Source organism: Herpailurus yagouaroundi, unplaced genomic scaffold (genome assembly GCF_014898765.1).
Source record: "Herpailurus yagouaroundi ecotype Mexico unplaced genomic scaffold, PumYag 182, whole genome shotgun sequence".
NCBI classification, from domain to species: Eukaryota; Metazoa; Chordata; class Mammalia; order Carnivora; family Felidae; genus Herpailurus; species Herpailurus yagouaroundi.
Genome location: NW_024412413.1, coordinates 58472802 through 58489578, shown reverse-complemented (window position 1 = coordinate 58489578; position 16777 = coordinate 58472802). Strand labels below are relative to the sequence as shown.

Below are 16777 nucleotides of genomic sequence, written 5' to 3'. Positions count from 1 at the left end.
TCGGAAATACGGATCTTAAAATTTATTTATTTTAAAGTTTACTCATTAGAGCACGCACAAGCGAGGGAGGGAGGGGCAGACAGGGAGAGAGAGAATTCTAAGCAGGCTCCACGCTGTCAGCACAGAGCCCGACTTTGGGCTCCAGCTCACGAACTAGGAGATCATGACCTGAGCTGAAACCAAGAATCTGATGCTTAACCGTCTGAGCCACCCAGGTGCCCCCTGATCTTAACATTTAAAACCAATGTGTGTCCTTGCCCCATTATTAAACGCTTTAAACTTCGTTGTTTTTTTTTCCTCTTACTTTGACTTCAGTGGATTCATGATGCAGGTTTAGTGCTTTCTGCTGGAACGCCGGAAGGCCACAAAAATCGAAAACTGAGTATTTAACATTTTAGGTATATAACAAGGAATGCAGGGATGAGAAAAATGGAGAACATGCTGTGATTTGCATCTGACTTAAGGAGCTGGCTATTAGGCAAAAATTGGCAGGTAAATTCTTTTCCTGATATTGGCACGCTCTGCTCTCTTCTGTGGTCTTGCAGTAGGCATATAGCTTCTTGCCTTAGAAAAGCCCCTTTTCTTTCTTCATTTGGAGCTGCTTCCAGCCAGGCAGAGCAGCAAATTGCCCTCTTGTGATGCCAAACACAGAAATAAAGTCCTGTTCAGAGAGGTAATTCTAAGAGAGAAAACAGAGTCTCCAGTTAGAAGGAAAACATGGCACCTATCAATGCCAGCAGAAGTGGGGAGGGTAGAGCCAGAGAGTGTCTTTGAAGCGGGAAAGAGAGTGAAGTTTTCAGAAAGTCCGTAATAGACTTAAATTACTCATTGAAGAGTTCTTAGGTTGTGGGGTCTCATTTTGGCCAGAGGAGAAGCTGACTGGATTTGCTGCTCTCATGGTCCCACCTGGCACCAGTTTTTTTCCAGAAGAACAAGAATGGGTTATATATGATGAATTCTAGACATTAGGTTTTGGCTGAATGGAGAACTGAATTGAGTGATGGTTTTCCGTGCTTCATGCCCTTATCTACCATTTTTATCCAGACATTTTCATTTTTTTTTTAATGTTTATTTTTGAGAGCGTGTGCACGTGTGTGTGAGCAGGGGGGGGGGGGGCGGGGTAGAATCCCAAGCAGGCTCCTCACTGTCAGCACAGAGCCCGACGTAGGTCTCAATCCCACGAACCACAGATCATGACCTGAGCCAAAATCGAGTTGGATGCTCAAACGACTGAGGCACGCAGGCATCCCTAACCAGACATTTCCAAATGCATGATCAAGTGGATCGTGTTGAGCGCATAAAATTCTCCTAACGTTTATTTATTGATGCTTACTGAATATTTTGTCTGAATGAAGGTACGGCCTCTGTTTTCAAGAAAGTTGTAGTTCAGATACTTAAGAGTTGGTTGGGTAAGACATTGGGGGAAACCCAGAGGCCCTTCCCAAATCAACTCCTTCAAGGGGAAAATGAGTTAATTAATTCAACGTGTTCATTCACTCAGCCAAAACTTAAAAGAGGGCCTGCTTGTGGCAGGAACTGTTACAGGTGCTGAAAAGCGGAGAATGTGGTGGCGAATGAGACAGACAAGGAGCTTACTCTTAAGCAGTATTTGACGGGGTGGTCAGGGAAGGCCTTTCCGGGGGTGGGCATTGACGCTGAGGCCTAAACAGTGTGGAGGAGCTGGCTCTGTGAGGATCTGAGAGAAGAAAGTATTTTTGGGTGGGAGCAGTAGCAAGTGTAAAGGCTTGAAGGCTGGGATGAGCAGGTTTGAGACAGAAAGGGAGCCACAGGCCGGAGGGGGTGGGAAGTGAAGAAGGCAGTGGTCGATGAGGTGAAATCAGAGAGGTGGGCAGGGGCCAGGCTGTGTAGAGCCTTGGAGGCCACAGAAGGGATTTTGGATTCTGTTCTAATTGCAGTGGGAAGCCACGTGAGGTGTTTCGAGCAGAACAGTGTTACCTGTGTTAAAAGCCTATTGGCTGTTATGTGGGGAACTGATCGTAGGGACAAGGGTGGAAATCAGTTGGGGGACTATTGCAGTCGTCCATGATGGCTGGACAGCAGAGAGATGGAGGGGAGGGGGCAGAGGCTAGCTGATGGGTTGCTGTGAGAGGTGATAAAAAAAAAAAAAAAGGAGCCTGGGGTATTGTCTTGAGCTACTGGGTAGCTCAGATGTCTGTTGAGGGGCCTACAATGTGCCAGAGCTGTCCTCCTAGGCCGGAGATTGAGACAGGTGCTTTCCTCATGGAGAGCTCCACTCACATTAGACGCAGCTCCTTTAGCTACTTACCTCCTTTTTGGCAGGGTTCACATCCTCGGGCAGCTCCTGATTTTGATTTTTCAACAGAACTTCTATAGGGTAATATTTTGGCTCAGAATTCAGGGAGAGGGTTGCATTCCTCATGTCCTGGGCAAGGTAAGAACGTAGACGGGATACAAGACTGTTCAGGTTCAGTGCAATTGAAGTTCTGTATGTATAACATTTAATATTTCGGCTTACACCACTGCACCCTTTGTGATCACCTTTTAGAACAATGGTCCCTAAAGCTGACTGCATGTCAGAATCATCTGGGAAGCTGAAATATTCAGATTTTGGGGTCCTTCTGGGGAAAACTGATTAAGTCTAGGGTAAATCCTGTATAGCCATTTTGGCATAAACGCTGTGCCTACATCTCATTTAAATACTGTGATCACATACCTTCTTTTGGCACTTGTATTTAAGCTCTACATTTCCAGCCTTTAAATGACTCTCAATTGAAGTCATACTATTCTTTTTTTTTTTTTTTTTAAGTTTATTTATTTTTGAGAGAGAGACACACATACACAGGATGCGAGCGGGAGATGGGCAGAGAGAGAGGGAGACAGAATCCGAAGCAGGCTTCAGTCTCTGAGCTGTCAGCACAGAGCCCGATGCGGGGCTCGAACTCATGAGTTGTGAGATCATGACCTGAAGCAACGTCAGGACGCTTAACTGACTGAGCCACCCAGGAGCCCTGAAGTCATACTATTCCTACATATATTTTAAAGATACTACATCACCATCAGTTTTGGAATCTTGAGTTTGTAGAGCACAAAGGATAGAATTGCAGATGGTTTGGACACCTGGTACCATGTACTCATCCTGATGTTAAAGAAATGTTGGATTCCTGGCCAGAGGCTCCACTTCCTGTAGCCATTAAAACGGGGGTAATGGCCTGAGTTTCTGTGGACCTGACTGTCAGAAATCGGTAAGCATATCACGTAGGTTAAAAGCTTATTGTTTATGAAAAATACCACCAGTCAGTGTAATCTGTCCCGAATAACAGACTTGAATAATAAAATTAGTTTTTGTTTTTGTCGTTTTCGTTTTGTTTGTTGTTTAGCTTAAACAGCAAACATTTATTTCTCACCGTTGTGGAGGCTAGGAAGTCCAAGACCAAGATGCCTGCAAATCCTAGGTCAGGCGAGAGGCTGATTCCTGGCTTGCAGGTGGCATCTTCCCATTGTATCCTCACATGGCAGAGAGCAGAGAGCAAGCCCTCATAGCTCTTCCTTTAAGGGCACTAATCGTATTCATGAAGGCCCCGCCCTCATGACCTAATTACCTCCTAAAGGCCCCACCTCCCAGTACCATCACGTTAGGGGTTAGGAGTTCAACCTATGTATTTTGGAGGACAAAAAATTTGGTTCATAATACCAGGTAGTTCATAGGTCGTAATTCCTTGTATTTATATTTAAAAATATGTTCGGCTTTTTTCTTTTTTTTTTTTTTTTTGGTGGAGGGGAGGTGCCTGGGTGGCTCAGTCAGTTAAGCGTCCCGACTTTGGATCAGGTCGTGATCTCACAACTTGTGAGTTTGAACCCCTTGTCGGGCTCTGTGCTGACAGGTCAGAGCCTGGAGCCTGCTTCGGACTCTGTGTCTCCCTCGCTTTCTGCCCCTCCCCGCCTTGTGCTCTTTCTCTCTCTCAAAAGAACTAAGCATTAAGGGGGTGCCTGGGTGTCTCAGTCGGTTGAGTGTCTGGCTTCGGCTCAGGTCATGATCTCACAGTTTGTGAGTTCAAGCCTGCTTTGGATTCTGTGTCTCCCTCTCTCTCTCTCTCTCTCTCTCTCTGCCCCTCCCCCGCTCTCATTCTGTGTGTGTCACTCTCTCTCAAAAATAAACAAGCATTAAAAAAAATAAATGAATAAAAATGTTTGTTTCTTTTTAAAGCAGCAAGTTTCTTCTAAATTCTGGAAGGCAGTAAAATGAGGGACTTGGCTTTGAGACCTGCTTTTCTGTTGATTGAAACAATCCTAAATCTGGGGGCACCTGGGTGGTTTAGTCAGTTAAGCGTCTGACTCTTGATTTCCCCTCAGGTTGTGATCTCTTGAGTTTGTGGTTTCGAGTTCTACTTTGGGTTCTGCGCTTACAGTGCAGAAACTGTTTGGAATTGTGTCTCCCTCTTTCTGCCTCTCTCCCGCTTGCATCCTCGCGCTCTCTCAAAATAAATAAACTTAAAAAACACCCCAACAATCTTAAATCAAAATGGACCACTAGAGTGATACTAAGAAGGACGAGATAGGGTTTTGCCCACATGACGTCTGTAGCATTTGCCGTTTCTCTCGGGCTCCGCTTGCTTCTCCAAGAGTAAACCCAACTCACCGCGGTGATTCTTGTGATAGCAGCAGTGTCTCCCAGCTCTTCTTTTAACTGTTCATACGATTTCCCTGCCTGAAACAGATACAAAACAGGACGCGGTGCTGTTTCTGCGGGGAGTGACGCCTCAGGCCTAGGCTGTACCCTCAAGGAGAGCAAACAGGTGAAAGAATCAGGGAATCAGAAGACATTGTGGGGTGGGGGGGAGCACAGATGAAAATCCCCCCTTCTGGTCAAGGCCAGGCTGGAAGGTACTTAAACATGATCTGCGCTCTTTGCTGGTGTTTCCTAATCCTCTGTACGAGACTGAAGACAGAGAGGTCGGCTAGGAGTCAGAAATCCTGGCTTCTTCCTATTGGTTAATAGTGACTTTAGACAAAACCCCTCTCCTCTAAGCCTCCTCATTCATAACATGGGAAACAGGTTACAAATGCCCCAGCTGCCAGGGTGGCTGTGAACCTCAAAAAGGTGATGTGTGTGGGTAAACGTTATAAACCATTACCTCCACGCACTGCTTATTCCTGAGACAAGCTGTGAATTTCCCTAACTGGACTTACTGCCATGGTGGGTGGAAAAGAGAAGGAAAGTAAAAAGCAGGGAGTGGGGAGGGGGCGGGGGGAATGTGGTCCTGGATTTACTCAGCCCTTAAGTCGGGACCCCACTTTCCCCCTGAGCTACCAGCGCTCAGCTCCCAGGCGGTAGGGATATCTCGCCCATGCTCTCTGTTCTTACACTCCACATATGCGAGTCCCAGGCCAAGAACCATCCTGTGAAGGTGGGAGGCTCAAACCCCTGTTTAATGATCAGGATCGGTGTGTCAGCGTCTCGGCCACTGGGGTGAGTGTGCAGGTACTCCGCGGCCGTCGTGAGGGCTCTCTCCCTCTCTGTGGCATTGGCCTCAGCCCCGATCCACAAGAATACCTGTTGGAGAGGTGGAATATTCATGTGCTTATATCAAGGACAAGGTACCAGACCATATACCCTGCCCTATCTTGCCCCCTCAGCAAGTCACAGCCTCAGAGAACTTTCCCAGCTTGATTTGTTCAGCAGAGAGAAAAGTTTTCCCAGAATTCTAATTGCGCATGTGTCTCCTAGATCTCGTTAAGCTTCAGCTTCCTGAACCCAACTTCTTGCAGGACCCCCCCTCATCGTGGTCTCCGAGCACCTCAGCTACAACACCCCCAAAGGCGGCTCTTTTCTTCTAGACTTGGGTCTGTGTCTCCACTCTTGGTGAATGGCATCCATCGGGTCACCTCGGGCAGTGCCCCGGGAGTCATCCCAGATGCCCCTGTATCCGGCATTTGGCAAATCTGTCACCATCCCACTGCCCCCGTGCAGCTTATGGTGGCTCTTACTTGACTGTTACAATACTCTCCTGACTGGCTTCCCAGTGTGCAGTGTTCTGTTGTCCCGTCCCCCCCGCCGCCATCCCTCCTCTCCTACTTTCCAGAATGATCTATTGAAAGCACAGTGACCATGTCACTCACCTGCCTAAATTTCAGTAGCTTTCCAGGATGAAATTCAAACTGGGCCTGGTGGGTACGGCAGGTAATCTACTTCTTAGCTTCATCTCTAACTCCTTAACTCTATGGCTTGATGGGATGTCGATGGTAGTTCCCTGTGTATTAGACTCTTCCGTGCCTTGCTTTTACTTGTGCTGTTTCCTTTGCCCAGGATGCTCCCTCTACCTCTCTACCGAGCCTACTGGTCCTTGGAGATTCAGCCTGGGAGCCATCTCTTCTAAGGAGTCTTCTCTGAGCCCCTAAACGGTGTTGCGTGCCCCTAATTTGTGCTCCCGCGGCACCTCACACCCCCATCATAGCAAAAGGATGTTTCTATGTCCAGTTCCTCCATCGGTCTGTAAACTCTGAGAGCAGGGGCCCTTCACCTTGGTGACACTACACCCACCGCAGGGACTGGCATGAAGGAGGGGCCGAGTATGTGTGCTGAGCTGAATGTCAGGGAGGGGTTGCCCCGAAAATATCCCCTTTATAGCCCTATATTCCCTAAAAGGCCCATATCTCCGAGTGTGGAGCCTGTTGGCGGAAGAGAAAGGAGCGCCTGACGATAAGATGGCCTGATTTTCCCAGGGCAAAGTGGGAAAATCCCCAAGGCGGCAGTTCTAAACAACCTTCTGATTTCTCCATCCCTGGCAAAGAGTGGGCTCTTCCTTTGGTTACCCTTGACGAATGTTTGGTTGACTCGAGGGTGGGCCAGAGCTACCCTGGGTTTATCCTTGACAGGGGAGGCAGTACACAAAAAATAGCCTCAACTGTGGGGATCTCTGCCACTCGTTCTCTGGCTGCGTCTTACCTGGTCCCAGGTATCCAGGAGCATCACATCACCTGGGTTCAGGTCATCCTGGGTGAAGTTTGTGATCTCAGTGACAACGAACCGCCCTGTCTTATTGGAACATTCAAAGAGACGGGGCTGCGCATCTAGGATTTCCTGCTGTAGTCTGCAATACAGTCCATTCAGAGGAACTGAGCGACGTGGAAATCAGGTTTTTAAAACGGAAAGGCATCCTAGAGTTTGTGCAGTTCCCAAGCCTGGGCGGCAGGGGGAGCCCAGACGAGGGGGCGCTGTGTTTCCCTACCTTTTGTCATTGGCGTAGGCAGTCTTGCCTCCCAGCAGGTCCCAGAACTCAGCCGGCTCCTGGCCCTCGGCCACAGTGTCCTCGGTGCCCTCGCAGAGAAGGCCGGCCAGCTCCTTGGCCATTGCCCGCTCATCCCCACTAGACCCCTGAGTGGGGTGAGGAGAGCACAGGGGTTAGTCGTACATAGATGCGTTGACGTAGGGGGCGAAGCCACACTGAGAGTGTCCTGGGATCAGCTACCAAAGCCACAGCGCCTCAGGAGGGGGAGAGGGGTTTGTTCTAGTGCTGGGAGAGGAGGGGCGGGGGAGAGGAAAGCAGCGTGGTGGCAGAGAGCAGGACTGGACTCTGAAACCCACACAGAAGTCGGCAAGAGCCCCCTTGGTTTTGGCTTCACTTGGAATTTTAGCACCGACTTCGGATTCTTTTTTAAGAGAAAAAAACTTAAATTTGAAAAGATTCAAGAAAATTCACTCTTTTTGGTGTACACTTCTATGAGCCTTGACAAACACACAGAATCACGTTACCACCATCAAAACGGAAGGTCTAGAACATTTGCCTCAGCCCCGCCAAAAATTCCCTCGGACTACCCCTCTGTGGTCAGATGCTCCCCACGTCCTTAACCTCCGGCAACCGTCGGTCTGTTCTCCATCACTACACTGTTGCCTTTTCCAGAATGTTATACACGGAATCACGCACTGTGTAGCCTTTGAGGCTGGCTTCCTTAGCACAGCGCATTTGAGATTCAGCTTTGTCGTGAGTATCAACAGCTTTTTTCTTTGCGTTGCCGAGGGGTATTCTACTATGAATAGTAGTATGAATATACCGCTGTTTTCATTTTCTAGTTGAGTTGCTTCCAATTTTGGGTGCTAGTGAATAAAGGTGCTATGCATATTTGTGTGAAGGTAGTTTTATTATCTCACATGGGTAAAACCGGGCGTGGGGCTGCCGGATCGTATGTGTGTGTTTTATAAGATTAACCGTCAAATTGTTTCCCAAAGGCTGTATTTGCACTGCCACCAGCAATGCCCACGAGTTCCTGTTGCTCTGTGCCCTCATCTGCACTTGATATTGTCTGCTTTTTTTTTTTTCTTTTTTTTTTAGCCACTCTCCTAGCTGTACAGTAGCATCTCTGTGGTTTTCACTTGCCCTTCCCCGGTGAGTGTGGCATTGAGCATCTTTCCCAGCTCCGTTCTCTTTTGTAAGTGTTAGTGCTTTTTAACATAGATGCGATCTGAATGGACAGAATCGCAGTTCTAGCGCTTTTGCTCAATGTTCATGCCTGTCCTGTTACATTCCACCAGACCGGTGTGGAAGGATTGGCTTATCCAGCCTCTGTCTGTGTAGAAGCTTATGGAGTGTCTCCTGGGTGTGAGCAATGTGGTCAGTGAGTTTCTAATCGCAAGAAACACTCGCACTCTTTGAAGATCCTTTAGGGAAAGGCTCATCTTCTTGAGGACTGCTCCGGCCTACTGTTTAGTTCCTCTGGCCTCGCTGACGGGAGGGAGGGCCCAGGGCAGGGCTCCCAGGGGCCGGTGTGTCCACCGGGGCCAGACGTCTTACCTTGCCGTACCACAGGTAGTGTTCTGCTTGGGCCCGCAGCAGAAAGACATCATTGGAGTTTAGGGAGGAGGCCAAGGCTGGAACCTCCACCGCTTTGGTGTTGGATTTGTCGTTTCCTTGAATCCGGAAGAGCCTCACTGGAGGGTCGGGCTCAGCGTTTCCCTTTCTGGAAGTCCCACCCTAGAGAGGAGAAGAGCAGAATCTGGTTCTCTGGAGCCCCACGTGAGCGGAGCTCTGGGGTCGCCGTTGTAGAGACTGTGGATGAATTCAACACTGCTTTTGCCCACGGGGAGCTGCCATGCACACTGGAAGAGGTCAGGTGAACTGGCATCACGGAGCCAATAATATTAGCTCCCACTCTGAGACTTTTATTGTCTGTTAGGCTCTGTGGTTAGCACCTCACCTACATTATTTCACGGAACCTCAGAATAACCATGTGAAGTAGGTATGATTATCCTGTAGTACAGATGGGAAAACTGAGGCTTAGCAATCTGGTTAATAAATGACAAGGCTAGGACTTGACCACAGGCTTGTGTGATATCAAGCAAATGACATTACACATTCCTGGTGTTGCTTCGGACAGAGCTTCGTGGAGGAAGTGGGACTTGAGTTCGAAAGGGCACATCCAGTGGGGGAGGGAGGGTTGGACATGGCGGGGCTGGACGCGTGGCACACGTGAGGTCTCATGAGGAGACTCACCTCACTAGAGTGAAGTGTGTAGGTTAGGGAGCTGAGGGTAATACACCTGCAGAGGTAATATGGGTCAGATCATGAAGGACCTTGAACATTAATTGGGCAGTGGTTTGGACTTAAAGTCCTAGGCAGTCGGGATTCACCTGAATGGCTTGGAGAGATTAACCCTCTTCCCCTTCTTCTTCTTTGTAAAAAATGTTTATTTATTTTTGAGAAAGAGAGAGAGAGAGAGAGGAGAGGGAGGGAGAGAGAACACGAGCGGGGAAGGGGCAGAGAGAGAGGGAGAGAGGGAATCCCAGGTAGGCTCCATGCATTCATTGCCAGTGCTGAGCCCGGCGTGGGGCTCAAACTCATGAACTGTGCTGAGCCGCCCAGCTGCCCCGAGATTAACCCGCTTCTTGTCTGTGTCTGCCCCAAGCCCTGGTCTCCCTCCCTCCTCTCCGATTCGGTAGCCTCCTGCTGACCTGCGAGTTCTGGGCATTCCTGCTCATGGTGTAATCTTATCTGAGGGGGTCTCACCTCAAAGATAACAAGCTTCCCTTCGAAGATGGCCATGAAGTGGCGTGGCTCCTTCCCCATGGTAACTCGAACCTGCACAGGGGCCCCAGCAAACTCCTGATCCACCTCCACGGCCTGGTATGCCGAGGCTGCCAGCTCATCCTTTGAGGCGCGGCGGCCCTGCGGTGGTTAGAGGGGGAGAAATGGGTCCCCGCCACCCCTTGCCCCCACTCAGGGGCCAGAGGAAGCATCAGCAGCCAGGGCTAAGAGCCTGCTTCAGGCCTACCTGCCAGATGTACAAGATGTAATGTGGCTTCCCATTCACCTCGTATGTGTAGAGGACCAGATAGCAGTCTCCCCCATAAAAGAAGCCATACCACTGATGCTCCACAGGGACCAGCTCCAGGTTTTCAATTCTCCAGACCTGGGTGCAGAAGGAGACACAATTTCCCAGGGATGGGTCTCCTGTTCGAAGGGACAGCTGCCGGAAGGGATTGGGCCGTGCTCAGCAGAGAACGCGGCAGGAAAGACACTAACGTCCACTGAAAAGTACACCTTCCCTCCCTGGTTCTTCTTTCCTCGCCGTGAGGGCTTATCACACTTGCAGGATCCAAATCCCGAGGAGAACCGGATCATTCCCGCTCAGGTGCGCCCCATCACGGCTCGGGGATGATTTGAATCTATCTGCCAGGTGAGTTATTGAGAGCACACTGGGCTGTCAGCCTTTCACGTCCCTGAGGCACTGTGGGAAAGCTTTGCAGACTCAGACACCTCTTAGAGACTGCTTCTGAGGTGCCAGAGGGGTGCCAAAGCAGACACGGAATCACCTGCTCCCTCCTCTCCAGCAGGACAGCCGGGAGGGCCAGTGCCGCCTGCCGCCCCCCTCTCCCCTCCCCCCCACCCTGAAGTGTGAATCACTGACTCACCTCAACTTTTCCATTGCCATCATCGACCATTCTTTCCTGGGCAGCCACCTCCGGCTTGGCGTGCAGCAGGGTCACATCAAATTTCTCCTGGAAAACTTTAGCTGCAGAGAAGGGGTTGGGAGAAGCCGAGTGAGTGAACGGCACCCGTGACTGCCTTTCTAGAGAGTCCTAGCCGTGAGAAGGCGATCTGAGGAGCAGCCTCACCGATTTTGCCAATGCCAAATGTTTTCCCCAGGCCGGTGGTCTGGTCCTTCACTGACCACTTCTGGAACAACTGCTTAAACATGGCCGACTCGGCACCGTCGTTGACGGTCTCTATGTTGGTGCTGCTGGGGTAGCCCTTCATCTGGATGAAGCTCTGCAGACACCCCCAACCCCGGAAGGCAGGTCAATCAGGGAATACACTGGGTTCTTTGCTTGGCTGCTCACTCACCCCTTTGAAGCCAGTTGATAGGATTGCTCCCTGCTGGGAGTCAGAATCAAATCCTAACTCACTTATGTGTAGTGGCCAAGTTACCTGTCTCAAGGGAAGGACAGAGGGAACAGTGCCAGTATCTCTTGATTGGGCTGTCATGATTATGACTAATTTTTTATTTTTATTTTTTGCAAGATCGTCTATACTATGTTCTTGCAGCATTCACGTACTCCACTGATTTCGTGTCAAATTCGTTTGCTCGTTTACTGCTTTGTAAGCGCATCCTGCTGGGCTCATCTGCATGGGCCTGCATGGCATCCTAAGCTTCTTGAGGACAGGGCTGTCAAGCGTGATGGGACATCCTCTTCGATAACAGCAGCCGTGTTCTGAGCAGGGGTAGGGGCCAGGTACTGTTCTAAGTGCTTTGCAAATGTTATTTAATCCTCAGAACCCTCAGAATCCTCCAAATACCGGAGATGTATAGCAAACCTGGGTTTGAATCCTAGTTTGTCTATCAGACTGAAGTTCACATACGTGACTGTGATGTTCTATGCCCCGGTTCCGAATATGGCTACATGTCTGAAGTGTTACTACCAGAATTTTGGGGACAATACCATACGCCTGTGGCTCCTACCAGGGCTTTAGACATGGCTGTCTGTTTCTCAATCTTTGTGGCCCCTCTTCCTTTCCACACGTAGATCTTGGTCCCACTTTGGTCTAAGATGTAGCAGTCCTGAAGCAGTAGGGGATAAAAGTGGTTACTGCCACTGAGGAACATAAGGAAGATCTCTAAAGCCAGGGCTGGCCCCAGACGCCAAGCCCACCCAAGCTCTACTTACATCATGGTTCAGTAAATCCTGGACCAGTGGTCTTGTTGCTACCTCTGTGACTGCCAGCTGCCCAGCTGAGTCTGAGACACTGGAAAAGGGGAGAAATTAGCCTGTGCCTTCTCTTCTACAAAGCGTTTGTAGTCAATTTGGTATTTTTGCTGGCTTTTAGTGTGGAGTTTCTGGATAAATTTTGACTTCTTATGACAGGGGTGGCTTAAATGCAGACAAGAATGTAATGGATTCTGTTCTCTAGAAGACTGCTGTGCATCTCTCTCCCAAACATTATCTCTTCCACCTCCCGGGGCATGTATAGACTCAAGTAAAGGAAGACCTTCCTCAAGAGACGAGGAAGGGTTGCTGACAAGAATAGACAGTAGCTGCCTCCTTGGGTGGGGAACACTGAGCTCCATCTAGAAGCTGCATATGAAAAGGGTTAAAAGAAAGCCAGACGCCTGTACCCAAAATGAGGAGCCAAGCACAGGTAGCTTGGTTTTCCAGGAGACATCTTCCCCCTACCCCAGCTTCCTGCCAGCATGTAGGTTTAGTTACTCACTGATACAACATGATGTTTGATTTCTGCTGCTGATCTATGATCTCATCGGGGACTGCAGGCTTGATAATGGAGCGTTGGCCGAGGGTGTCCTGAAGGACCTTCATCAGCTCCGGACTCGCTGCCTCCTTGTCTCCCTCGATCACACCTATTTCAGCACGGCCCCCTCGCTCTCTGTCCCGAATATCCTTTGCCAGAAGCATAGCCTATCAAAGAAGCCCAAGGAAGCAGTTAGCCCCACCAGGGCCCCTTCTGCACCTGCTGGATTTGGGAGGAGCAACCCGGGTCCCAGACATAGGGGTTATTCTGATGCTTAGGACCCTGGAGTGAGTCACAGACTCACGCACTTGGCCTGTCTCTGAAACAGATTCTACTCAAAGGCAGAGGTCTGTCTTGCATCTCAAGGGAAGAGCCAGTGGAAGAAAGAAAAAGGAAAAGGCAACTGAGAGACTGCAAGCCCCATGAACCACACCTTCAGGCGCTCTCCGCTGTTGCTCTCTGGGCCATTCCATTGGATGATGACCTTCCCAAGGTCCAGCAAGAAGACATCACCTTGGTTAAAACTGTCCCAGCTCATTTCCACCTGCAGATGGGAAGCAGACATTGTTCAGGAGGAATTCTTAGGCGCCAGGTGGAGCAGACAGACGGTGGGGAGGACTTACCTCGGTGGCCCTGATGTTTCTTTTCCCCTTCACGTGTAGCAGCCGTTTCACGTCATAGGTGTTGGTCTCCACATGCTTCATCCCGGAGGCCACACCCCCCTTCTTGTAGCTGTGGGAATATCCAAATAACAGCCAGTTATTTACCGAGCACCTGCCACATGCTGGGTACTGGGGGGACCGTTGTAAACTACACAGCTGCGGCCTCTGCCTGTAGGGGCGACAACAGGACATAAGCAGGTAAACATGAGTGGTGGTCATGGCTGCCACAGAAGTAGACTGAGTGACAGACTTTTTGACAGAGTGGTCAGGGCAGTCTTCTCTAAAGGAATGGCAATCAAGCTAATATATTAAGAGGGATAGGAACCCGCCAGACAGAGGGCTAGAGTTCCAGAGGGTTCATCGTCAGTGAGGAAGACCCTGTGGCATGAACTTGCTTTGTTCTAGCAACTGTCTGAAGATCAGCATGTGACAAACAAAGGGGCACGAGTCGGGGAGCAGCAGAAGCATCAATGACACTCGGGCCTTAAGACAAACCCTCTCTCCAGGAATCAGCCCTCCTATCCCTGGTGTTTGTCCCAACCCGGCCTCCATCCCAGGGTCCTGCACCTGAAGGGCATGCAGAAAGCCACCCCGGAGCAGCAGGTTTGTCTTTGGGCTCCCTGGTGACACCTTGTGGTGCTCTGTGCCCAGCAGGTCCCCAGTCAGTGGGGACTGCCAGCCTGCAAGAGGCGAGCCTTGGACCAGCCTCAGATTTCTCCAGCTCGTTTGAATTCCTCTTGTTGTTTTTGATCTCAAGTGCAAAGTTTGGAGCTAATTAAACTCCTCCGTTCATGGGACATTATCAGCACTGTCCTTTACAAGACCCCTCGCTCGTTTTCAGTATATATGTATTCCCTTTTATCTGCCTATGCTCGCCCATTCCTCTCCCTCCCACAGGCATCCCTTCCAACAGTGGAACAACTATCTTTTTCTTTTCATCGTGATAAGTGTGTCCTGTTGTTTGGTGGGCGTATATTTTTTAAAAACAGAAACTGGCATTGTCACGTAGTTCAAGTCTGTGTCTTTGTTCAGGAGCACCATGGATGTAAGACCCGCCCACACATTAGGCGTGTGTCTGACCCATTGTCTCCAACTGCCACACAGTGCTCCTTGGCGTCCTGGAGTAGTTCTCCTCTCCAATCTCCCAGGTGTGGGCACTCTACCTGGCCTACAGCTTCCTGCCACCACTAATGACACTGCTGTTGACATTCTGGCTCACAAGCTCTTGCAGACCCGGGTGTATGAGAAGTCCTCTGAGTCATGCCTCCAGAAGTGGGATTTGCCTCCGCGGAGCAGACTGCTCTCCAGAACGCTATGGCGGTCCCCCCGCCAGGGAGGCACGAGGGCTCCTATTTCCCCACGGCCTTGCCACCGCTTGCCACCACCCGGCCCTCTGATCCGGCCTTCTCCGACAGGTGGAAGTGATAGCTTTGTTTTGATTTGCATTTCTTGGACCCTTCACATATTTATTGGCCTTTGTGGTTTCCTGTTGGGTAAGCTGCCACTTATGTCCTTGCTCTGGCGTAACTACTCACACGATGCCCTGCTTGAAGTAGCCGTGGAAGGTGTCAGACTCATGGTACTGGACCTCTCGGTGCTGCACAGGGCTACCTCCCAGGTAGTCGTCCAGCTGTGTAGTGTAGATGGCCGCGCAGCTCTGCTCATCCTGGGAGGAGTCCTTCCCGATCCAGAAGTGGATGTCCTGGGAGAGGAGGCTGCCCACTCTTCGTGTCTGGGATGTCCAGAGAGATCGGGTCGGGGGCCGGCTCACCCACCCTACCCCTGCTCTGCTGCTGGCCCCTCCGGTGTGGGAGGGACACAGCATAGGGTGGCTCGTGTCCCGCCCTAGGGGGGCTCGGGGCCTCTCTCCCTTGCGGCAGTGGCCTCTGTGCAGACCTGCTGTGTGGCCCAAGCTCCAGCAGCCCACATTCCTCCCACCTTGGGGGCAAGTTGACAGCTTATTGTTCTCAAACTACATGGAGACCAGTGAGGATCCTTTCCAAGGCAGGGGGCAGACTTACCTTGCTGCCCCCCTGCCCTTACACAGCTGGCACAGCGCTGGTCTGTCCATCTGCGTGGCTCTGTTGGCATCGTTCTTGTGGGATATTGTTTCCTCAACTAGAACGAGCACTTTGAGGCACGGCCTTGTATTTACCTGACCTTCCTCCACACCACTTTAATGTGGGGTCTGAGCCCTGGGAGGGAGAGGTGATGCTTGCGGGCTACCCGCTGAGGTTCAGACTGAGGGCTCCATCCCCTAAGAACGGGCTTTGAGACTCAAGCTGGAGGCCTGTTCTGTAAAACACTGAGGAAAGACCAAGACGGACACCAGGGACCTGATTAGCGTCAACAGCAGATCTCAGCGGAACCCGGGAACTGGCTCTCAGGGGAGAAGTTCTTGGGAATAAGGAGATGGTGCTCACCGAGAGGATGACGTAGCAGTCCCCCTCATAGAAGTTGCCATGGGCACTCAGGGGCACCAGCGCCAGCTCCAGTTTCTGGAAGGACAAGGGGTGTGCGTAGTCTGCAATCTACCCCACCCCTCCGGCCTCCCTCTCCTCTCCCTCTTTTGGCACATGTGGCAGGGGAGAGGTAGGGGAGATGTCACCACTGATCCTACGGGGCATAGCGGCCGGCCACAGGATCAGCGGGGCTGCCCCCCTCGCTTTTGCTCGGCTCTGCCTGCATGGTCCCAGCTCTGAATCTGGGTCCCCATCTTCACCCCGTCCTCCTCCCCACCACCTGCATGGTCTCGTCTCACTACACTGTGAGGAGCCTTTGCAGGCTTTGCAGGCAAAAGAGCTGGATATAAGCTGACAAGTGAAATCCCACCTCGGAGCAGCCGCTCCAGGTGCCTCTAGCACTGTTCTCCAGCCCCGACCGCCCAGTGCTGGCCAAGGTCTGCAGACGGGACGTGGGGATACCATGGGGCTGTGGGAGGCGAGTGCCAGCAGGTGCAAAGGGGCTCCATGCCCGGTGTTCTGTATTGCAGCCTGGAGTGGGGGCCTGAGCTGCCACCTGCACGTATGGCTTGCCCCAGGAGAGCCATGCACCTGGCCTCACACGTGCATTTCCATCACTCTCGCCAAGTGAGGTAAACCTGAGTCATACTTGTGTGTGTTCTATGTAAAATGTGCGTGTCAAGTGTAAAAATGCTAAATAGACCATACTTTTGGTAACGTTTAGTACCTAAATTGAAATGAACAGGTAGCCTTAAGTGCTTTGGGTTTTCTGCAGCAGCCCCTCTCTGGGCTCGGAGCAGGGACGTGGGAGCACGGGGAGGGGGTCTTTACATCTGGCAGGTGGAGCTGCCCTGGGGCCAGGGCTGTTCCCAGCTACAGACTGTTGGAGCTGGAGCTGGGCGGGAGAGGGGGGGGGGGGGGGGGGGGGGGGGGG

The 16777-nt window shown here is 51.0% G+C and overlaps 1 protein-coding gene across 3 annotated transcripts in view; it reads right to left on the bottom strand.

Annotated features, from left to right (window-relative positions):
* Positions 1–245: 245 nt before the first annotated feature.
* AVIL (advillin) overlaps positions 246–16777 on the bottom strand; it is a 20429-nt gene continuing 3897 nt past the window's right edge. For all 3 annotated transcript variants that reach the window (XM_040491561.1, XM_040491560.1, XM_040491558.1), the window contains 18 exons: positions 15805–15879; positions 14917–15113; positions 13343–13451; positions 13153–13263; positions 12684–12886; positions 12140–12218; positions 11935–12033; positions 11090–11243; positions 10886–10986; positions 10246–10383; positions 9981–10139; positions 8769–8948; positions 7209–7354; positions 6926–7070; positions 5345–5533; positions 4619–4687; positions 2288–2404; positions 246–679 (listed from right to left, as the gene is read on the bottom strand). In XM_040491561.1, the coding sequence (XP_040347495.1) occupies positions 566–679; positions 2288–2404; positions 4619–4687; positions 5345–5533; positions 6926–7070; positions 7209–7354; positions 8769–8948; positions 9981–10139; positions 10246–10383; positions 10886–10986; positions 11090–11243; positions 11935–12033; positions 12140–12218; positions 12684–12886; positions 13153–13263; positions 13343–13451; positions 14917–15113; positions 15805–15879 (2385 nt within the window). In that variant the 3' untranslated portion in view covers positions 246–565. The remainder of the gene's footprint in view (positions 680–2287; positions 2405–4618; positions 4688–5344; positions 5534–6925; positions 7071–7208; positions 7355–8768; positions 8949–9980; positions 10140–10245; positions 10384–10885; positions 10987–11089; positions 11244–11934; positions 12034–12139; positions 12219–12683; positions 12887–13152; positions 13264–13342; positions 13452–14916; positions 15114–15804; positions 15880–16777) is intronic.